Consider the following 23,941-nt stretch of genomic DNA (forward strand, 5'->3'; position numbering starts at 1 on the left):
TTCGCGTCGTTGACGGTTAAAGAGTTCGTAGAAATAGTTACAAGGTTAAATCTAATAATAATCTGCTGATCTTTAATGTAATCAGTGATATTTTTATTATTATTATTATTATTATTTGAGGTTGAAGCCCACGTACATGTCTGTGTGTCTCTGTCTAACTTATTAGTACAAAGAAATCCCATTCTGTAAGGTTATGCGCAATCCAAGGTTCTACTGCACTCCTTTCGTGGTCAGACAAATACACTGTGTCACATAACTGTTCATAATGCCACTTTAACAATTTTGATTTTAGTGTATAAAACTGTCACGCCACAACAATTCTTTAATCATATTTAAGAAGGAAAGCAAACACAAACAGATTGATTTAAGAGAAAAGACATAATGTGTCATTTTCCCTAAAAACTATTTAAGCCCCAAAATGAGCTGTGAAATCAATCAAATGTAAAATTTATAAATATCCGTCCTAAAATTGACACTCCTGCATTTGAGAAAAGGTTACGTTTAAAATAAGTTAAATTAAGTCGCCTCTTATAGATCTCTCTCTCCTTAGCCGATTTTCCAGTCCAGTCTCCTCAAAAACATCTTTAAATGCTTCCTTCCCTGATCAGTGACTCCTCTAAGAGACTTTTATCACATAGGCTATACAGTATTTCCTTCAGGAGAGCAGTACATGCTCAGTTTTCTGCCGCTCCTCACAGACTCCCGCTGGGTGAATTAATACTTCCTCTTTCTGACGTCCCCCCTCTCCTTATCACGTCTACTTTGTCCTGTATTAAATGTAAGTGTCTCGCACTTGGTTCACTATTCCACTCATGTTACTTTGCCTCTCTCCACACTATAGCTCTCCCCTCTGACTTAGATCATTTGATATTCACCTCAACATCCACTTTTTTGGTTGCTTCACAGTCTGGTTGGATCATTTTATATATACTCTGTTGTCATTACATGTCACAGAAAACTGATCCTGGGACTGTAATAAATGAACCATTCCATATTTATACTCCGATCTCGTGAGTCAGTGAGTCACTGTCGCCTCCGAGTTAGAGGTGCAGAGTGTTGCATACATACTGTAGGCAATGCTCAGAAACTAAGGTGTGAATAGTATCTTCAGTATATTGCAGTTATTTTATTTTGCTAAGTTATTTTATTTTTCACTGAAGTTGTGTGCTGTTTGTGCTTTTTGTTTGTCTGCTCTACACCATGTGATTGCAACTACATTTCTGTTGTGTTTTCTTTTGCATTCTATTGGATGTTTTCTGGGGTCTTTGTACAATTATTTGTTTTTTACTGTCTGGCAAAGCTGGCGAGATGTAAGGATAGAGCCATGGGAAAGTTCACACCCTAAAACAACATCTAATTTATTCTAAAATATATATTGTTTATGTAATATATGTGTAACAGCCTGGAAACAATAGGTGTACTAGCCTCACTTCTGCAATCTGTATGCCAAGGTTCCTCCATATCATGTGCAGTATCACTCATCATTGTTGCTACGTACAATTTTACATCAGAATCTGGTTCTGCTATTCTTGTGGGTACTGGTTGTTGCATTCTACTTTTCTTTATCATATATCTGAAATTATTTTATTTGACTTTATTTATTATTAAATACTTATTAATTGAATATCTTTGTTTGTTTTATTCCCCTTTTTATTATTGGAAAGTCTTATCTTAATCAGCCATCTTCTACCGTGTTAATGAAGTAAAATAGGTCCACTAAAGCGTCATCACTAAATATCACTTGGATGGTGGATCGTCCTTGCGAAAGCCGTGGTAGTGACACAGCAGAGCCTGAGCATGTGTGTGTTCGTGTGTGTGAAGCTCGAATAATTGTATCAGTCCCAGCAACACTGTGCAAATTTCACCATGTTAGTCAGTCACAGTTCTCCTTTATAACATCACATGGATCTGGGCCATTCTCTTCATGAAGAACATTCAGTCACCTTCACAAACTTACCGCTGACACGTCACACCCAGGTGATGGAATGAACAGATTAATTTACACTCATGCAAAACCCACTGAAATTCCACAGCTGTGTTTATGTCGTTCCTGTGCTGAAGACCCTATTTGGGTCAAATAATATCTGATCAGCAGCCGTCATAGGGTGGTCACTTCACATCAATGCACAGGATAGAAAAGGGCTGCAATCAATAACTCTTTACTTAATGCTAATAATATATTATATATGTTGAAATACACCACAGTAGAAAAATAAAAGGAAAAAAAAACTGTTTTTGTTAGATAATATACTTCTATCCTTCATATTAATATGCAAAATGCTTTCAACAACTGACATTGTCGTAAAGCAGCTTTGTGTATGTGTGTGTATGAAACGTGAATGTGTATGAATTAAAATGATAAGACTGTCCCTGATGAACAAGCCGAGGGCGACAGTGGCAAGGAAAAACTCCCTGAGATGTTAATAGGAAGAAACTTAGAGAGGAACCAGACTCAACAGGGAACCCATCCTCATCTGGGTGATAACGGATAGCAGGGATTGATCTGCACCCATACTGTGTGTTAGGAGGCTGGAAGTTCAGTATAACAGGAGATGTGGAGAAGTCAATTCCAGTTCGGTATTGGAGGTTCAGGTACAACACTGAAAATTCGGTCACTAGTCACTAGTCCTCAGAAAACAGCTGTCTGCATCAGCCGAGGACAGGAGAATGCAGAAGAGGAGAGATAACAGTTAGGTCTGGTCACAGTCACATAATGTATAATGTGAATGTATATTTAGTGCAGAGTGCAAGCAGAGACTCCGGCAGGACTAACTATGACATCATAACTAAAAGGGAGGAGCCAGAAGGAAACACAGACATGAGGGGGAACTGAGATGTAAAGGAACCAATCACCTCACCGTCAGCAAACCTGAGTGATCAATGAGAGTGAGGAGGACAGCATCTAAACATACCAGTTCACCATAATACTCTACGTCCATGAGTTCCCCAGATCTGCTCCTTTACCTAAGGCTAATCTATTTATAAAAATGCTTGGCTAAATAAATAGGTTTTTAGCCTGGACTTAAACACTGAGACTGTGTCTGAGTCCCGAACACTATTTGGAAGACTATTCCATAACTTTGGGGCTTTGTAAGAAAAAGCTCCGCCCCCAGCTGTAGTTTTCATAAGCAAGCAGCCTGCATCCTTTGATCGAAGTAGGCGTGGCGGATCGTAAGACACTAGCAGTTCACTCAGATACTGCGGCGCGAGACCATTTAATGCTTTATACAGGATATAAAAAGTAGTCTTTTAAAATCGATGCAAAATTTCACAGGAGCCAATGCAGTGAAGATAAGATAGGGGTGATGTGCTCATATCTTCTGGTTCTAGTGAGGACTCTCGCTGCTGCATTCTGGACTAGCTGAAGCTTATTTATGCATCTAGCTGAACAACCAGACAGTAAGGCATTACAATAGTCCAACCTAGAGGTGATAAAAGCATGAACTAGTTTTTCTGCATCGTTTAGCGACAATATATTTCTTATCTTCTTTCAGCTGCATATATAATATAATAATTCTAATAATAGTGGAAAATCATAGGAGCTGCATGTGAAAGTGTGTGTAGTGTGTCTGCTGCAGAAACACATTCATCGCATCTCAGTGTGATCGAACACACACACACGGTGTGGCTGCATGATGATGAGGCTCCTCATGTTTTCGTCAGGCGCGTGAGCTTGTTTTGTGCTCCGTGGTCCCGGAAGTGACGCAGGCGGAACCTCCTTTTCGTGTTTGTTTTGCAGACAGACGCTGGAGGCTTCTTCCCCTCACACACACACACACACACACCGTGTTAGACCTCCACTTACCGCAGTACACCTCTCTGTCTCTGTCACCCGCCCTGGGCACAGGTACTCTCTCTCCTGCATTCACACTTTTATTATTAATAATGTATTTACAGAGAAACCGAGCTCGCCTAGCATTGTTGCTAACGCTAGTGGCTGTAGCCTAGCAGGGTTTTATTTTTAGCAACAGTTGTAGCTCACAGCTAGCATGCTAGCCAGCTAATTTTAGCCGAGTCGCGTTAGGTGAAGTTACCCCGGGTGTGAGTGAGGCAGGTGGGCTGTTAATGCTGGGTTTAATGCGGAACTGTGCGCAGGCGAGTGTTTGCCTTTAATTGTGTCTCTTAAACTCCTCAGGTTCATGATTAAACTGTTAGCCGTCATTAACGTCACGGTTGTTAAGTTCGGTGCAGTAGTCAATATTTAAATTTTATTACTAATAAAAAAAAACTTGTATATTAAAGTTTAAAAACCTGACTTCCGGTCTGTAATGACTGTTTATACCCTGTCAATCCTTTTTTTTTCTTTTTTTTTAAATGACACGCCCCCTAAACGCCTTTTCATTAATCACGTGACTTGGCTTTCTAGCGGTTCACTTTGAAGTGACGTCATGACAGTCCTGGTTAACGGTTACTTACGCTTATTAGTTGAACCTCTGTTCGTAAGGGCGGAGTCAAGTATGTATCCACGCCCATTTCCACCCAGGTACACCAAGCTCCGCCTTCAAACCTAACTAGCGCATTCGGTTCTTTCTCATACGCCTTGTTCACAGTTACCAGCATGAAGAGACTCAAATCTGATAATTGTTTTAGCGCCGTTCGCATGCGTAAATGCGATTTGAGCTTCATATACGGTCATAGATCGGATTGTTATGCCTTCTGAATGAAAATCGGACTACATGCAAGTTTTTGCCTCTGCTTATACGCTGACATCATCACTCCACGCTGGTGCTCTATAAATTTATCCTACCCATCAGTCCATGCTACCCACACATAACCGCCATCACTTTTCGCTGCTTTCATGCCCTGCCCCTAAATCAATGCTACTACTGTACTCCCAACGACTTGTGGGTCCATTTTTGCGAATTTCTTTTTTGATAACTTGTTTTACATTTTATTTTTACGTGGGTAATTTATCTGTCGACTAGCAGGTGGATGGATGAAGTCAAGTCAGAAAGTGCTACCAGTCTTAAAGCAACAGGGATTATGTCCTGATAATGTCAAAAAGTGCTACCGGTGTGTCAGGAAACAATACGTCTAATAAAAGTGTACGATGTTTTTGTCCAGTACTACCACCGTTAAAAATTACACATAATTTACACCTAAATCACACAGGAGACATTGAGAAAGTAGCGCAGACTGATATAGCTATAAAATTTTGCTACTGGTAGGTAATTCTGATTTCAAAGAAAAGTGAATCTGCTGATTTAGTAGATAACGTGTTTTAACCCAGGTGGTGCATATGGATGTGCATGCATGTTGTTTCAGAGGACAGACGCTAGACACACGTTAAAGTATAATAAAAGTCACATGTAATTATGACCGTAAATCATCATGATGGACAAATCAGAGTTGAGCAACATGAGTCGTAATGTAAACAAAAGCCTTAGTGATTTGCGAGGCTGTGAGGGGTGTAGGGGCGTGTCCATAAAATGACTGACAACTGGCTTATCCCAATGAAAACATTTTTTTAAAAGTCCGGTTTCCAAATTGAGATCACACTCTGATAAAGAATCTGGCCAAGATTTTATTTGAATCATGTTGTACAGTGTCACAAGTATCTCAATAATCCATTCATCCATTGTCAACCACTTGTTGTTGCGCAACAACCATTGGGTCGCGCCAAACCCCAAACTTTCCTTTCCCCAGCCACCTCATCCGACTCTGCCTGGAGAATCCCGAGGCGTTCCCAGGCTGGAGTGGAGATATAACCTCTCCACCTACGCAGTAACTGCTCCGATTTTCCGTCCAACCTCACGCTCCATCACTTGTGAACAAGATGCCAAGATACTAAAACTCCTTTTACTTGGGGTAATGACCCATTCCCTACCTGGAGTAGACTGTAATTCTAATGTCACAATGCAAAACCAGTGGGGCATTTAATTGATTCCTGAAATTCTTCTGTGAACACAAAAATCATTAAATAACCGTGCTGATGAAGAGACGCCAATCCTACAGCACTAGGATTTTCCTTTTATGCAGTTTACCGTAGTCACCGGTTAATGCTCTTGTAGGCTGAATCCTTCTCCAGCATCATTGCTTTAAGCCTACGATATTTTAAGACATGTTTGATTTTTCTCACTGAAGAGATGAAACTCTCGAACGAAGGAGCAAATTAAATCCAGCTGGTGGTTTACTTACTCACAGCAGATCTCTGGATCCAGTTTTTGCAGAATAAAATGTGATCACAATTACACTGATCTGATTTCTATAAGAAATTATTTAGCATGTCAAACTGTAACGGATATTGGAGAGCGCTAAAATGAAACATGATTCCTCGGCTCAGAATATAAAAATTATGCACTACACATTCAGTTGTCTTTACTGAACATAGAGTTTTTACTGCAGGAATTATTCAGCATAAATTCTGATGTGTGCGTGTGTGTATTTTTTAAACAGATGGACCAGCAGGCCCAGTCCTACATGCTTGCCAGTCTGACACGGCCTCACTCAGAGCAGCTGCTGCAAGGCTTACAGCTGTTACGGCAAGATCATGAGCTGTGCGACATCGTGCTCCGTGTGGGCGATGCCAAGATCCACGCACACAAAGTGGTGCTGGCCAGCATCAGCCCGTACTTTAAGGCCATGTTTACAGGCAACCTGTCGGAGAAGGAGACCTCGGAAGTCGAGTTTCAGTGCATCGATGAAGCGGCGCTACAGGTAACCTGACGCAGATGAGTCACATGATTAAAGCGCAGAATAATTTTTTAGGGTTAGCAAAGAACGTGAGCACACCTTGTGGAGCAAGTTCTAAAGTGTGCTCATGTCTCTGTTTGTCCCGCTTTTCAGGCTATCGTGGAATATGCGTACACAGGAACGGTGTTCATCTCGCAGGAAACGGTGGAGTCCCTCCTCCCGGCTGCCAACCTGCTTCAGGTGAAGCTCGTGCTAAAAGAGTGCTGCAGCTTCCTGGAGAGCCAGCTGGACTCCGCCAACTGCATCGGGATCTCGCGCTTCGCAGAGACGTACGGCTGCCACGACCTCTGTCTGGCGGCCACCAAGTTCATCTGCGAGAACTTTGAGGAGGTCTGCCGGACAGAGGAGTTTTTCGAACTGACCAGGGAGGAACTGGACGAGATCGTATCCAGCGACTGCCTCAAAGTGCTCACTGAGGAGACGGTGTTTTACGCGCTGGAGTCGTGGATCAAATACGACCTGAGCGAGAGGCAGCAGTACCTGGCGCAGTTGCTGCACAGCGTGCGGCTGCCGTTGCTTAGCGTCAAGTTTCTGACGCGCCTCTACGAAGCTAATCACCTCGTCCGGGACGACCACGCGTGCAAACATCTGCTGAACGAGGCGCTTAAGTACCATTTCATGCCAGAACACAGGCTTTCTTATCAGACGGTGCTGTCCACCCGACCACGCTGCGCTCCGAAGGTTCTTGTCGCAGTCGGAGGCAAGGCTGGACTTTTTGCCACGTTAGAAAGGTGAGCAGAGTGAACGTCCATAAATAATGTGAACATTTTTTTCCACCATTAGTGTTATATTTTTATATTTTATATCACTCTGTTTATTTTTGCTCTTGTCTTTTTTTTGGCAGCATGGAGATGTACTTCCCGCAGACAGACTCGTGGATCGGCCTCGCCCCGCTCAGCATGGCCCGCTATGAATTCGGCGTTGCGGTTCTGGACCAGAAGGTGTACGTCCTGGGTGGAATCGCCACACACATTCACCAGGGGATCAGCTACCGGCGACACGAGAGCAGCGTGGAGAGATGGGACCCGGACAGCAACACCTGGTCCTCGGTGGAGCGCATGGCGGAGTGCAGGAGCACGCTCGGGGTTGTGGTGTTGGCGGGAGAGCTCTATGCACTCGGAGGCTACGATGGTCAGTACTACCTCCAGTCGGTAGAGAAATACGTACCCAAGGTGAAAGAGTGGCAGCCTGTCGCACCCATGACCAAGTCGCGCAGTTGCTTCGCCACCGCGGTGCTGAACGGTATGATTTACGCTATTGGAGGCTACGGTCCTGCTCACATGAACAGGTGAGATACGGTTTAATAATCATCCAAATGCTGTACATTTTATCAGTTAAAAAGAATTATCTTTCAACAGTATTCACGAATACTGTAACACTACTGAAAAAGGTTTTATAAAAAAAAAAAGAAATGAGTCTTTCTCAAAGGATACTAAAAAATAAACATATTTACATTTACATTTAGGCATTTGGCAGACGCTCTTATTCAGAGCGACTTACTTTTTTTTTTTATCTCATTACACATCTGAGCAGTTGAGGGTTAAGGGCTTTGCTCAAGGGCCCAACAGTGGTTGTGGAGTTTGAACCTGGGATCTTCCGAACCGTAGTCCAATGCCTTAACTACTGAGCTACCCCTGGCCCCCATATAATAATATAAGTGATCAAAATGAGTATAATTGATGAGTAGTATTTATGAGAGTATATGTGTAGTATTTTCAGAGTATTTATAAGTAATATTTAAGTAATATTTATGAGAGTATATGAGTAGTATATAAGCAGTATTTATGAGCAGTATTCATGAGAGTATATGAGTAGTGTTTATTAGGGTATATGAGTAGTGTTTGAGATTATTTGAGTAGTATTTATGAGAGTATATAAGTAATATATTTATGAGGGTATATGAATAGTATTTGAGTAGTATATGGGTAGTATATGAGTAGTATATGAGTAGTATTTAAGAGTATATAAGTAGTGTTGGAGAGTATTTATAAGTAGTATATGGGTAGTATATGAGTAGTGTTTATCAGTAGTATATGAGTAGTATTTAAGAGTATATGCGTAGTGTTTATGAGAGTATATGAGTAGTGTTTGGGAGTATATGAGTAGTGTTTGAGAGTATTTGAGTAGTGTTTGAGAGTTTTTGAGTAGTGTTTGAGAGTTTTTGAGTAGTGTTTATCAGAGTTTTTGAGTAGTGTTTATCAGAGTTTTTGAGTAGTGTTTATGTAAGTATATAAGTAGTGTTTGAGGGTATATGAGTAGTGTTTGAGGGTATATGAGTAGTGTTATGAGTAATTAAAAAGTTTATGAGAGTATAAGTTGTGTTTATGTGAGTATATGAGTAGTTTTTATGAGACTACTAAGGTTTTATTAAGAAATTGTTTTAATAATTTGATTATTGCCAGAGGTGATTAAAAGGAGAGTTCTCGTGTCATTTCAGAGGTAGATCTGTGTCGAGCCGGGGAAACAGCTGGTTATTAGAGTAACAACCGATTGCATGGTGGATGTAAAGGTAAAGTGGCTTTATAAGCGTCTCAGTTTTGAGGTCACTAAGGACAAACCCACCAGAGGCAGATCCATCCTTATAAACACGAAAAGAGGCGAGGCAGACATCAGAACACTCTGTTTTGTTCTGTTCCTGAAACATCTTGAGACTGAGAGCCGCGACCTCACAACCTCACTCACTAGAGAGCGCTTTTGTTGTGCTGTTTCCTTGACCGAGTTTTCCCTCATGAGATCAGTGTACAGATATCGAGTACACGCCGTCTCCGCAGGATGGGAATTGGGAATTATACAAACCGGTGTGTTGTACACTCACGTAGGATAGAAATAGGTTTTTGTTCTCGTAGACTCATTAAAACCGGTCTAGTGTAAAGTATTTACAGGGACTGTAAATAATCTTTCAAAATTTAAACTGCATCCTTGTGCTTTTTGTCTTCTTTTTTGTTGTTGTTGCTGTGCAGTGTGGAGCGCTACGACCCGAGCAAAGATTCCTGGGAGATGGTGGCACCCATGGCTAACAAAAGGATCAACTTCGGTGTGGGAGTCATGTTGGGGTTTATATTTGTCGTTGGTGGGCATAACGGCGTGTCACATTTATCCAGCATCGAAAGATACGACCCTCACCAGAACCAGTGGACGGCATGCCGACCCATGAACGAACCCCGGACAGGTGAGGACCAGGCCACCTCTGCTGTAAACTTTCACAGCCAGACATGTGGCCCTTTTAAACCAACTTGAGCTCCCTGAAACGAAATCCTACTGAACAGCTCTGCCTCCGTCTCAGACATCACTCCCTGAACTCACTCAGGCTCATGGGGTCGAACAAGCAAAAGTCTCGTCAGCCACGCTCCAGAATGTAGTGGAAAGCCTTCCCTGAATAATGGGGTTATTTTACGAAGTCGGGACTAAGTCTAGAACAGGATGTTCAACATTCACATGGTTGTGATGTTCTCGTGGTTACAGTCTGTTGGTTGTGTAGTAAGTGTTTCTAATTGAACATCTCAACTGACTGTGCAGGTTATTCTATACAGCGCCAGCGTGTTCACGCTCAGATTTAACAAAGTGACTGGAATTACCAGGACTGTCCTGATACGATATTATCACGGTACCACGGCGCCCGCAATTTTATTAATGTCCTAATTCAATATTCAATTAGATTTTGTTACAATTTTAAACAAATGTAGCAAATAATTTGCTCCTACCACACAGGACGCTGTGCAGCCTGCCAGTGTATGAATAGTTGGTGCCACCTGTAGGATTATAGAGGAACTGCAGCATTTTATCTATATTTTATCTATATATATATATATATATATATATATATTTTTTTATCTATATTGAGCTCAGAAATACTTATCCCGAAAGTACCACCCTAATGCTTTTATTAGTATTAGGCCGACATTTTTTTTATTATTCCACAGTGCGTTTTTGTGCAGAATGGGTATATAACAAATACAAAATGATCAATATATTAAAAAGAAAAAAAGTTATTGCATATCAGAATTTAGGTCTAAGTTGACAGCTTTTTTTTTTTTTTTAACTCTCTGATGTTACACCATGCAAGCTCCGCCCACTTTCCACATCTCACATATGTAATGTCCTGTCTCTGAATTTGTTTCTAATGGAAACATGCACCAATTGAGCTCATTTATTTTTGAGTTTGTTAATCTAAAATACAAGGGACGTTCAAGTCAAAGCGGGACTTTTGATTGCCCAGAATTATAGAAAACAGTTCTATATAATTCCCTGCTACAATAATGCACTTATCTCAGCGCTTGGACACCATCAAGGTAGAACGTTTCGGTCACGGTAGAAAGTTTCCATAACTGCCTGTCTGATTCACGTCTGGAACGCTCACCTCCCACAATCCCCAGTAACCCTCTTCTCAAAACGCCAAGTAGTTACCATCAAACCTGGTAGGACATCTGCATTAAAGAAGCTCCAGACTGAATGATGGGTGATGCAATTTATTATTATTAATAATAATAATAATAATAATAATAATAATAATTAAGCTGATTGTGGTAAACACTTGAATAACATCTTAGTTTTAAATTGTTGCTGAATATGCAAATAAAAAGTGAAGCTGTAATGCTGCAATTCTCCATGCTCAGAAGAAATAACTTGAGAAAAAAATATACATTAATACATATTAATTATAATGTAATAACTGTCTCGTTTGCCTTTGCTTGAATTGCACTAAATGTAGTAGCATTACTTTGCAAATGTAAATGTACAGAGCTGTTAAAACACCTCGCCGCAACATAAAAAGATACAGATGGGGTATAAAATAGCTCTTCTGTCAGAGAGTTTGGGTAAGAGAGCGAGACAGAGAGACGCTGAGCGAGTCTGGAGGATTGCAGCATGAGCCTTATGTTCAGAGATCAGCCCTTTAATAAATCTGTGTGTCTCGCACCACAGGGGTCGGCTCGGCCGTCGTGGACAACTGCCTGTACGTGGTGGGGGGTCATTCCGGGTCGTCGTACCTGAACACGGTGCAGCGCTACGACCCCATCTCGGACAGCTGGCTGGACTCCAGCGGCATGATGTACTGCCGCTGTAACTTCGGCCTCACTGCCCTTTGACACCTGGGGCAGTCGTAGGGGTACTTTATTTCAAAATGATAAAAACTAACAATGATCGTTTGCATTTCTTTTATCTACACCCCGTTCACTTTTGGAACTGCGCTCCTCACAAGGTCGCCAGTCCAGGAAAAAGAGCGCGCCATCCTTTTTCGGGCTTTAAAGCAGAAGCAGCAGCGGAGGAAGACGTTTTTTCCATAATGCGAGCAGAGAGACTTCGCCGAGGCTGGACGGGCTCTGCAGAGGACTAGGAGGTGCCGAGCGGCAGGAGACGGTTCTCCTGTGGCGTGGTGGCTGCGGTAATGCCATTCTCGCTCGTTTTAACCTGGCTACAGGTGCAGCTCTCGCACCTTCAACTTCTGTCCGTCTGCAGGTCCAGGCTTGAGGATGATGTGTATGCATGTCATGGAAGAGATGATGTATCTGTGTGTGTGTGTGTGTGTGTGTGTGTGTGTGTGTGTGTGTGTGTGCGCGCGCGCACGCGTAAGTAAGTGCAGAACAAGTGCTCGGGCTCGGGAATAAAATCACCGAGTTTGAAACATCTGCATCTAAAGTAGTGCTTCACAAAAAAGTGAAAGAAAAAAACAAACTAACTTTATTCACACTTAAAAAGGGCTGCCTTTCTTTCAACATGTACAAAGTTTGACTAAAGAATATAGATTATATCCTCCAGTGCACTGCCTGTAAATGTTACCTGCACTGGCTGGTGTGTGAATGTGTGTGTGTGTATGTGTGTGTGTGTATACATACATATATTCATGTTTCACTGCAGTCTTTTAAGAATTCTTCCAAGTTCTACACTTCTATTCCTCAGTAGCTGTAGAACATTTTTGTTGTAAATGTACTTATTTTGTCATGTCTTTATTCCACACCTTTTCTCTTCTTCTCCACGTGTTGAATGTGTCTTGTCTTTATTTTATTTTATTTTTTTAACTATTGCAGAGGTGGTGGAGTTAAAAGTAAAAATCTACTGGTGCTAGTTAATAATTCAGGATTTGTTTATTTTGTCTGTCATTTCACAAAAGCGTATTTGATATATGTTTTTTATTTGCATGTGTGTGTGTTTGTTTTTGTTGTTGTTTTTTTTCTTTCGTGTTAGTGTTACGTAAACAAAAAGTTGCTCCGTTAAGCCCTGTGCAAAACCGGCACTCGAACGATTTACACCTCCGGAGACGCAGCGTTGTAAAGTAGTCGGATCGTCCCACGGCGACGTCATTGAGCACGGCTCGAACCGCTCACCGACTGAAGATACGACCCGAGACCGAATCCTGACTGACTTTATTCGACAGAATTCAAGGATTAACCAGATATCAGGTCAGAACAGCGTCGAGTACATTTCAGCAGCGTCTGTCTTAATCAATCGTAGTGATTTTTTTCTTTTGCGTCCTGTTCGTTTCTCTAAACCAGAGGTTTCTCAAAAACTAGACTGAAATCAAACACGTTTCTCACTGCTGCACGGACTTATTTATATAAATAAATAAAATGAATAAAACTTCGCCCCACTCAGAGATGAACCGCACAGCGCTCTCCGACTCCAGTGAAACGTTCCACAATAAAACACAGAATTTAAAGCTGCAATAGGCAATTTTTTTTAAACATCATAATTTTAATCATAGTCACAAATTAATATCTGTTAAACCCGGATTCCAATCCATAAAGGCTTATTCCTCCGTCACCTCCTCAGATTAATAACGAGGGAAAGTTCTCCACGTCAGAGTTCTAAGTGACGTCATGACGTGCCACGCTAATCATTCTTTACCTCCATCAGGTGAGCCATGGTGAGCTTTCTATCTTTTTTCTTCTTCTTTAAAGAAATTTTCCCTAAATGTGACGGGAGCACTCGGGTATCCTGTAAAGAGCGTTTATTGAGCCGGAAGTCGTTTTCCAAAATCCAAATTGGGTAGAAACACGAGTGTGAGCTCTGATACGTCGCTATATAAACCCGTACTCGTGCAAGAGAGAGAGAAAGAGAGGGGTATTTGCACATGGGCGAGGTTACAAACGGGGCTCTGCATTGCACTTTTTAAACACTTTGTGTTGTGTATATGTGTGTGTGTGTGTGTGTGGATATAAAATACATTTACGTTGAAGGCTTTTATATGATGCAATAAGACCGTTTCTTTTTTGTTGTTGTTCTTGAAAAATGCTGCGCCTGAAATATGTGGCTTCTCTTTTTTTTTTTTTCAACACGAATCGGACGAAGAATCAGATTTTTTCCGTTCCCCCTGTTGTTCAGAGCACTTACGCTGTTTTTTTTTCTTGTATTCATTATTTTATTTCTTCCACCGCAGCCGTGACCGTGACGTTTTTCGACGACCAAAGCAAACAGGCGTGGAATTAATTAAAAAATCTTCTTTTTCATTTTTTTTAATGCCACCCTCTTTTCGTGCTGCCTCTGATCAGTTTAGACGAAACATCGACTGACTTTTACGAGGAAAGCAAAAGAATCGTAAAGCACGCTCTTACATCAGCAATAATTCTATACAAGGTTCACGAGTAATACGGAGTAATCTGTTTTTTTCTGTAAAAATCCTGCGTTGTTATAAACTACGACATCAAGGAAAATAGTCAGGGCGGGTCTTTTTCCTTTTCTTTCTTACCTTTTCCTCCCCGTACGATTAGCCTAACGATCCAGAGTGTAGAGAGAAGCGAAAATGAACTGCTAATAATAAATGTACTATTGATGTCACGATAACCTCATTACATTATCGTTGTTTGTGCATAGATTAAAAAAAAAAGATAAAAAAAAAATGAAAACCCCATCACGCTGGCGTGATCTTGCGTGATTTACCGCGCGTTTACGACGTCTCATAAGTCATGGTCTTGTTTGATGCATGCACTTCTTGAGCGAACTTTCTTCTAACGCTGCTTCTTTCTTTAGTTTGTCCGATCTGTTACGGCTTCGGAACGGGAATGCCGACGGCCAAATATGCATCTCATGTAAATCTGAACACGTGAAACTGCAAAACGAAGGGATGTTTGTTACGTGACGTTTCGTCGGTGTCGCTCTTAACTGTCTCGTCACCACTCTCACCAAAGTGCTTGTTTTATGAGGAAAGCTGGATGAAATGAAGTGTGTGTGTGTGTGTGTGTGTGTGTGTGTGTAGGGTATGGACTTGATCCCAGTGACTAAAAAGCGTTGTGTGAATCTGATGTCAATGTAAACCACCTGTTTTTCTCTCCTTTTTTGTGTTCTTTTCTTTGTTCTTTTTTTTGTCCATGAGTCTCTGTCTGTTCTCTGAAGTGAGGTGATTATTTTGATTTTTAATTTTTTTTTTTATGTACCTGTGGATTGTTACTGGAAGTAAAAAAAGATGGAACCTTAATTAATAGAGTGCAGTATTTATTTTTCAGTTTAGCATCGAGAGAGAGAGAGAGAGAGAGGACGCGCACCTTTCTGCCAGTTTATTTAGCCGTGTGGTGCAGTTGTACCGAAAAAATAAACGCCTGCTTTGAGAGGCAATCTACTGTACTGTTTGCATTGTTGTTTTTTCATTCCAATGCAACACGTCCCTGAAAAAAAAAAAAAACGAAAATAAAACACTACATAATCCAGAATCTCGCATTTAAAGTAAACTCCGCTCTCATTAAACTGGCTTGTACTGAAGTAATTGATATGTTTAGGACTCTCACTCCCGTTTTTGTTTCTTTTCCTCCCTGGTTGATGTTGTTCTGTTATTCCTGTGTGACGTCAGTTTAGAGGTAAAAACTCCCTTTATTTCTCTCTCTAATCCCCTGATGCACTAATGCACTTATCCCAGTGTCTCACTAGAGCTTAAACACCATCAAGGGAGAAAGTTAACTCAGTACGCCGGAGCCGTGATCGGACTGTCTTATTCCTGTTTAAGGTCCAGCGCTGAGCCCCAAAAAGAATAAGCGGGCACAAAAATATGAAAACTACAAAGAAAAAATGTCCTTAATAACTGATGATTTTAATAATTGTACAGTAAGTTTATTTACAATCACGACCAGTTTACCCCAAATCATTTACTCCAAATAAATGCGAATGAAACTGAAATATTTTCAGATCTATACTTTTTCGTTCATTTAATTCTCATTCATGGTACAAGTTTAACACTTTTTGTAGTCGTCTTAAAAATCCAGCGTTCAGTTTAAAAAAACCTGCAGACATTACAGAAGTACATACAAACTCAATACTCTAGTGAAAGTACTCGCCCAAAAATGGACACGACTTCGAGTAGAAGTTGTGCTTTAAAAGTCATTTTAGAGCATGTTCTTTGTACTTGTGTACATTTTTAGGTGAGTACTTTTACTTCTACTTGAGTATTCAGTTTGTGTACTTCTGTAACCTTTGCTGATGAAGACTATCACGTGTTTCCTCCGAACCACGTGACACCAACTGACCGCATCTTTTGGAACTCAGAGAAATGTTGTTTTTCCCACAAAGGCAGCTGAAAAAATAATAGAAGAGAGTATTATGTTACTGAATCTGATGTTTTTTTTAAACGCAGTTCTTATTGGAATGAAGAGAAAACTTAACGTGAAAGAGATCACAGCTCTTTCTCTAAGTGTGTTAGCAAGTTGGCTAAAGTGGGTGGGATCTGTTGTCCAGGTAACCATTAATCACTTTAGTGTGCTAATCAATCAGTACTTTCTTAATGATTTCTATAAACTAGGATCGGTGGAATTGACTTGTTAAGGGTGTATTTGGGCTAGAATGAGAAGAATATAAGAAGTAAAAGTACAGGTTTTACATTAGAAAATGTGTAAAGTAGAAGTAAAAAGTATGATACATGAGAAACATTCAAATCAAGTATAGCTACACAAAAAAAAGTTCCTTAAGTACAGTGAGGGTGTATCAGTACTTGAATTAAAGCTTCTTTACAAAGACTTAGAAGTCGTTTTTCACCCCTGTTGACCCCTGAGCGATTAACAAGATTCAGCATCCGTCATCAGTTAATTGCTGCTTTTCTTTAAAGTAAAACAATACAACCACAATCAGTAATAAATTGTATATTTTTTTAATGAAAGCAAGTGCAAAATTATTTAGGTAAGAATTATAAATATAGTCAACTCTGTGTAAACCAAATCTGTACTGAGAATTTAAGAATTAAGGACATGACAAGCTCGTAGGCGTACAGGGTGAGCTGTGAGGTGAAAATGTCAACAATCAGATTTTATGACCATAAGGTTCACACAAACACACGTGTATTTAATAAGAACTCATTAATATATAAGAAAGAATGTTAAGTAACTTAAGAAAGGGGTCGTTCAAGTCAAACCGGGACCAGTTATGAAATTTATGGTGAATGAAGGCGGATAAAAAGTGACTGACATTCGTTCCTGCGAAATTCAGCGAGAGACACATCTGTGTGTGTGAACTGTACACACACTTGTTCACCAACACCACTCGCACGGTACAGGAACTCGGCTGAGAGTTATCGCCACATCCCCCGTACAATCCTGACCTTGCTCCAAGACATTTCCACGTGTTTGGAAACTGCATTAAAGGAGGTCCTAGGAGGCCGGGGGCATGTGGCGATAACTTCCAGCTGAGTTTCTGTAACGTGAAGCAGGCGGTCGAGTTGATGGTGTCCAAGCTCTAGTGAAACACTTGGATATTAGTGCATTAGTGTATCAGGGGATTATATAGAGAAATAAGAGAGTTTTTACTCTCAGAAATGTGTTGTTTTTCTGTACTATTATAAAAAGTCCTGGTTTGACTTGAACGCCCCTCGTACATGGATCTGTAAAAAACAAGGGGAAAAAAAATGTTTCCTGAGAAGGTGATTTGGCACTTTTCTGAGACACCAATTATCCCAAAAAAATCATTATCGCTTAGATTAAAGACGTGGCTTCTGATTTCCTGGATTTTGGTTTTTAATGACGTCTTTAGGAAAATACATGATTCTTTTTTTTGAGCAAAAAAATAAAAAATATAATAAAAGAAGTGTAGGAAATGTTTTACATAATCAGCCCAGGGCTATTACAGTCTATTATAAAATTCTTGGATTCCAAGCAGAACGTAAAAAAGGTGAAGCTGTTTAACTCGGTGTTGCCGAATTCTAGCATCAGTTATAAAAGTATAAAGCATTCGTTTAAAAAACAAAAAAACATATCATCCCTATAATTATGTAAAAGTAAAAATACTAACAAACTATTTTAAGTTTACAAAAAACGTTCGCAATAAACTATAAAATGTAACCGTCTGACTGAGTGTACATCGATGAGACAATGGTAAAGAAGCAACTACGTGGAAAAGTTGAGAAGGAAAGCAAAAGAATCCAAACGCGCTACGGTGAAGGAGCATGAAGTCTCACTCGGACGTACACTTCACTCTCTGCAGTCTGGCTACAGCTTTCTCACCCTTACCAACACTCACACCTAATACTGAAGACTTTCGAGAACAATTTGAATAAAAAAGTGGTATCGGGTGCGGCTTCCGTCTCAGCCGGGTGTTGTGCGGGTCATTTCTCGTGAGACCGCACGTAAACCAGGGAGGACAGAAGCAGCAGCTCCGGAGGTTTGTTCAATAAGATTAAGGTGTCGCTCCGAAGCCCGTCGTAGTGCATCCAGTACCCGTCGATCCGGAACGCCGCAGAGTAGTGATGTTCGTCCCGGTTGAAGAGAGTGGCGCCCTCTAGAGAGTACCTGTGGCAGGGAACAAAAGGATGGAGACGCATGATGAACATAAGTCCATATTGGGTGCAAATCAGGTAAGCACCACCCCTAAACACACCCTACTAATCATATCGTTTCAGTATTCAGACCCAATATATTATACCATACTTGCTGTTATTTATTTTATATCTTTTGCTGCTTATTCTGTTTTTCTTTTAATCAGGCCTTTGGATTATTAATATTTTTATGATTTCAACCTACAAAAAAAATCCAAAGATAAAAGGTAGGGAGAATCAGGACCTGTGATCGGACACAGCCAAATGATACGGAACGTAGGAAAGGTCCTCGGATTTCCACAGCTGCATGTTAAGGATGATGAAGGGAGGAGCACCGTGGCAGAACTCTCGCTGCGAGAACTCTCTCAGGCCGTTACACCTACACGAGCAAAACGGAAATCATCATAATGACGATGCAACAGCATTAAATGAACGGATTAAACAACAATTAGGTTTTTTTTTCCCTAATTGAGTTAAAATATATATATGAAAATCTGTACCCATATTCCTGACAGAGGACTATCTTTGGACAGAAGAACTCATCCACTGCAGACTGGATGGGATCCCTCTCTGGGAGCTCGTGTGGAGGGCTGCGAGCGGAGAGAGAGAGGGAGAGAGAGAGAGCATATAAGATGCACTGGAAATCTTATCACAACTTTGTTTGCAAGAAAAATATTTCTAAAGTTAACGTGCCTTCATGATATCTAGGCTTAGACCTGGACAACACTGTAGTCTACTCACTGATTCATGGATTATGTTCAGCGATGACATAAAAATGGTTTCAAATTTGGCATGATTGATTCGTGACACGCCCAAGAACGATTGCTCCCCTTTCCCAGTCCTCTGGCAGCCAGTGTTCACATTATTATTATTATTATTATTATTCTCAGTACTCTGGTATGTTCAGGAGCCTTTCGTCTGCTCTGAGACTGTGAGATTGTTGGAATTATGCCCTATTCACACGGGATTAGTATTACCTGGGGACCTCTTGTAATTTGTCCTCTGTGATCTTAATCCCATGCGATTCAGCCATGTCTGTAATTTCAAGTAAAAATTCCCCCGCAAATGACTGAACATCAAGTCCTGTGATAATATTATCACTTAATTCCAGGATTCAACAGCGGCGTGTATCATTATCTCAAGGTTTTGTTTCCTGTGTGCCTTTTTATCCATCGTCTACAAAGAATGGCGGCTGCGTTGAAGCGTTTTAAAAGTATTTCGGATGCTGGGTCATGAGACATCTCCAAACAATAGCCGATCCAAGAAAATGCACAATTAAGAGAGGAGGTTCACATCATAATACGAGGTTAATGTTACACATAAATCAAGCATACAGCTTGAGCTTTTAGATTTTAACCCGGTGAAATGTTAATGACAAACGGCACGATAACTATATTTGTTTCTTTTTTTAAACCATCGAACCAGACATCCATAAATTCTCACAAGGCCCCGCAGGTCATACTTATCCCGTGAAAAGATTATAAATTATAATTACACAAGAATCATATTAAGAAAAGATTATTTTTATTCTATTCTTTTTTTGTGTGTGTCTGGGCCGGACTGCAGAGCCGTTTCACTCCGAAACTCAAATCACCTCAAACCAGAACCATTCAGAAATCTCACACCATCCTGAAATTGCTTTTTTTGCACATAATTTATTAGCTGCTATTTGCACAAGGTTTTTTTTGCCCTTTTTTTTTTTTACATCTTCAGTGCTAATTACAAGAAATGTTTTCTGCTCTCATCCCACTCATCATTCCTCGGTATTGGATTGTACTGGATTGTGTCGCGTTGTTTGTCTTGTTGTCGCTCTTGGTTGCACATTAGCACGTACACTTTATGTTGTCTTGTTGTCTTTTTGGCCCTTATTTTATGCATATTTATAGTGTTAATCTGTTTCTTCTCAGCTAGTCAGCTAATAGGGTGTCCTAGTTAGTTAGTTCCTTGTTAATTTATGTTTTTTATATGTAGCACGCTGGTCCTGGAGGAACACTGTTTCATTTCACTGTGTACTGAACTCTATATGGTTAAAAAAATAATAAAAGCCTAGTTGACTTGACTTGAGAAGGGGAGCAACAACGTCGAGAGATGAAGTACAGACCATCAGAGATCAATCCTTTTTTTTTTTTTACAAAGAAGTCAGGGGATTTTACAGTTGAGTAGTTACCACTACATATGTTTGTTCACTAATATACAGTATTTTTATTCAAGGTGTTCTGCTATTTGTTTAGAAACCTATGACGTGTATGTGTGTGTATTGTCTCTAAACGCTCGAACACCGTCATTTGAAGTATTAAATGTTACGAGCATTAGTTTACTGTCTCTAAGGCTTCAGTAATAAATAATATCTATTTACTCCGACACTCGTTAAAGGTTTACGACTCCGCTCTCTCACTTGATGTTTATGGTGTTCTGAAGGAGCTCCTGGTAACGACACGGACAGCACCAGTTGGTGCAGAAACTCTCCTGAATGGTCGACATCAGATTCTCCAGGTTCTTAGTAAAGTTCTCATGCTCGTTGCCGAACAGGTCGATCTCCAGAGCGGCCTGATGGATCTCGGAGCGGTACTGCCGCTTGGACATCCTGTCCCAGATCCACAGAATCTTGACCGTGGTGTAATCGTAGGAGTCCATCAGATAGAGGAAGTGCTCCACAAAGCGCTTGCCTAAGACCAGCCCCACCTCCCGGCGGAAGGTCTGGTTATCGCGCAGGATGACGTACAGGAGCATGAGGAAGCCGTCGATGGTGCAGGTGTTCTTCAGACTGATTTTGACGTACAGGGGTATGCAAGAGACGGCCTTCTGACCGGCCCGGATCGTGTAGACGCCGCCCCAGGGAAGCACCGGCCTCCAGAAGGAGCAATACTCCGCATCGTGGTTCTTGATTAGAGCACGGATCTCTTCGATCAAGGTTTTGGTCCTGAGAAGAGAGAAAAAAAAAAATTTGTTTTTAATTTGTTATTAATTAAGATTTTGGTGCTAAACACAAACTGAAATCATTTTGAAAGAAAATATAGAAGGTTATAGTGATCAGAGTTAAAGCTCGTTAAGAGTACAATTAGAGTGTTTGATGTGCTACACACTACATGATAACTCGGTGTCAGTCGTACTCTTTGCTCTCTTTTGCAGATATGACCTTTAACCTGTTGGTGATCAAGTAAAAAGCAGTGCAGCACAAAAACAACGTTATTACTGACAGTTCTGACTCACGTGCTGTATCAGATCAATTAGGAATAAAAATAAAAATAAAATGTAATATTATTAGTGATGAGGACAGGAAATCACACTCCAAGTGATTCTTCCGAATGCAAGTGCAGTACACAAACTCAAGCATTTCGCCAAAAACGTGATTTTTTTTTTTCAAGTCTTACTTAAATCAGAACTGAGGTGCAAATACATCAGTACATTGATTCAGCCCTACCATTACCACCAAGTTGCCCCTGTTTGGCCCTTGAGCGAGGCCCCTAACCCTCAACTGCTTAAAGTTATAATGAGATAAAATGTAAGTCATTCTGGATAGGGGTGTCTGCCAAAAAAACAGCGTAACTTTGAAAGATAACTCTTATGGAATGTATTTGTACTGTATGTGCTCTTATGGAACTTATGGACGGTATTTGTGCACGACATGAAGGTTGTGGAATTTGTCCCTGATTACTTACAGTGTCCTCACACTCCGGGGGACAAACTTCAACACCAGTGTGTGTGTGTGTGGAGCAGGAACACTTATAACCACAGAGACCTATTCTAATGCACTTACATGCAACTTTAAATCAAACTTGATATCCTTTTAAAGCAGCTTTAACTAGGAGAGATAAACAACTGATCTGGAGCAGAAGAATGACAAACAAACTTTACGTTCAACACCTTTTATACGTGACACACTCGTGTGTGTGTGTGTGTGTGTGTGTGTGTGTGAGAGAGAGAGTTAATGCAAACTTCCTCGTGCCCAAGAACTGTATTTATTTATTTATTTATTTCTTTTAAACCTCGCAACAACGTAACAGCCGAGCGTTAGAGAGTGATGACGTCACCCACTAGCCAGTAGGTTAAGCAGTTGCAGGTTAGCTTAGCCGCCTAGCCTGAGCGCGAGCGTTACCTTTCACTCTGCACACCGCGGCACTGCGAGTCTGACGTCACGTCGTCTATGTCTCTTAAACAGCACACGTCACTCTCCATAGCGCTTCACTTCTCATGACTTTCACTAAAAACGGCTAAATGCCCCGAGTCTCCATCACACCTGAGCACAAACATGGCATCTGTGTTTTCATAACATCACGTGACGTGTAGCGTCACCACGCCCACCGAGTCGTCACGTACAGTCCAGGGCCGCGCTGAGAGTGGGCGTGGCTTTCACGAAAGACCCGGAAGTTTCTGGAATCTCGAAATAACTTTAAACACAGGAATCGCATATTGTATGGATAGTGTGTGTGTGTGTGTGTGTGCGGGTTTTTTTTACTTCTTATTCACACGTTAACGTGCTTTTATAAAAGAAAATGTGAATGTGAAAATGTGTGAAATGTGAATGTGAAAATGTGTGTAATACTTTTCGGGAATATTTATTTCGTTCGTGTCAGTGAGTCATTTGATCCCATTCGGCTCAGTGAACCAGTGAGTCGACTCTTCCGGCTCAGTGATGCTTTACTCGAAAAAACCGTCAAAGTTCGTCATGTACCGGGATTGTTGTTATTTAACGTATGACTGGAATCGTTTTAACAACTTATTTTAAGAGTTGTTATTTAAGCTTTCTTAGGATTTAAGCGTTTCTTATGTATTCTCACACCTTCGTTGCTTGCTAATAATCTGCTGGGATTATTATGAATAATTGATTATGGGCGTGTCCCTGTTTGATTCAGGCCCACCCACGAACATAGCTCGGGATTGAACCCAGGGATAAATGTCATAACCACTAAACAAATAAGATGCAGAATATTACATTTGATTTAACAAGTATCTATGTTTGCATCATTGCATAAAACCTGAAGAGTAATTGATTCCAGTTTATGCTGTGTGTAAAAACCCCATGATTTTTAGGGCCATTTGCCATATTGAGGGCCCAAGCACTGTGATATCACTCTATGATATAAAAAGTGTATAAAGGACTCTCTTGATCTTTAGGGCCCAAGAACAATGACATCACTCCTATGACATCATAGTGTTACAGGCTCGCTTGTTCTTTTAAGGATTTCTTTCCAGAATCCATGGTTTTTTGGGGTCTTAACATGCTCAAAAGGTCATGAAAATTAGCACAAAAGTTGAAACCTGCAGGCATTAGGAACCTGGGCATGGCACGGAGTCTTCACATGAGATTTTACATGGGAAACCAAGAACACATTTCGATCTCATTGAGCTGAACAACCTTTGCTATGCATGTCATGGGTGATATTTAACAAGTTTTGGTTTTTTTTTGCAAAATGCACCAAATGGAATTTGATAATCTCCTAGAGGATTTATACGATTACCACCAAACCGCCTAATGTGATCTCAAGACATCATGTATGCAAAATTGGGATATGGCAAAATTGGGAATGG

The 23,941-nt window shown here is 40.7% G+C and overlaps 2 protein-coding genes across 2 annotated transcripts; one reads left to right on the top strand and one right to left on the bottom strand.

Moving 5' to 3' along the window:
* The first annotated feature begins 3,726 nt into the window (after nt 1-3,726).
* LOC128536107 (kelch-like protein 28) lies at nt 3,727-15,242 on the top strand. Its single transcript, XM_053510267.1, has 6 exons — nt 3,727-3,847; nt 6,397-6,657; nt 6,787-7,424; nt 7,538-7,981; nt 9,654-9,862; nt 11,614-15,242. The coding sequence occupies exons 2-6, from the start codon at nt 6,397-6,399 to the stop codon at nt 11,775-11,777; spliced, it is 1,716 nt and encodes a 571-aa protein (XP_053366242.1). The 5' UTR covers nt 3,727-3,847; the 3' UTR covers nt 11,778-15,242.
* Nucleotides 15,243-16,758: 1,516 nt separating this feature from the next.
* c13h14orf28 (chromosome 13 C14orf28 homolog) lies at nt 16,759-22,673 on the bottom strand. The gene is made up of 5 exons (XM_053509308.1): nt 22,509-22,673; nt 20,808-21,332; nt 18,913-19,002; nt 18,657-18,791; nt 16,759-18,386 (listed from the first exon to the last, which is right to left on the bottom strand). Exons 1-5 carry the CDS (start codon nt 22,586-22,588, stop codon nt 18,203-18,205), a joined length of 1,014 nt encoding a protein of 337 aa, XP_053365283.1. The 5' UTR covers nt 22,589-22,673; the 3' UTR covers nt 16,759-18,202.
* Nucleotides 22,674-23,941: the final 1,268 nt, after the last annotated feature.

The sequence above is a fragment of the Clarias gariepinus genome, chromosome 13 (genome assembly GCF_024256425.1).
Source record: "Clarias gariepinus isolate MV-2021 ecotype Netherlands chromosome 13, CGAR_prim_01v2, whole genome shotgun sequence".
Lineage (NCBI taxonomy): Eukaryota > Metazoa > Chordata > Actinopteri > Siluriformes > Clariidae > Clarias > Clarias gariepinus.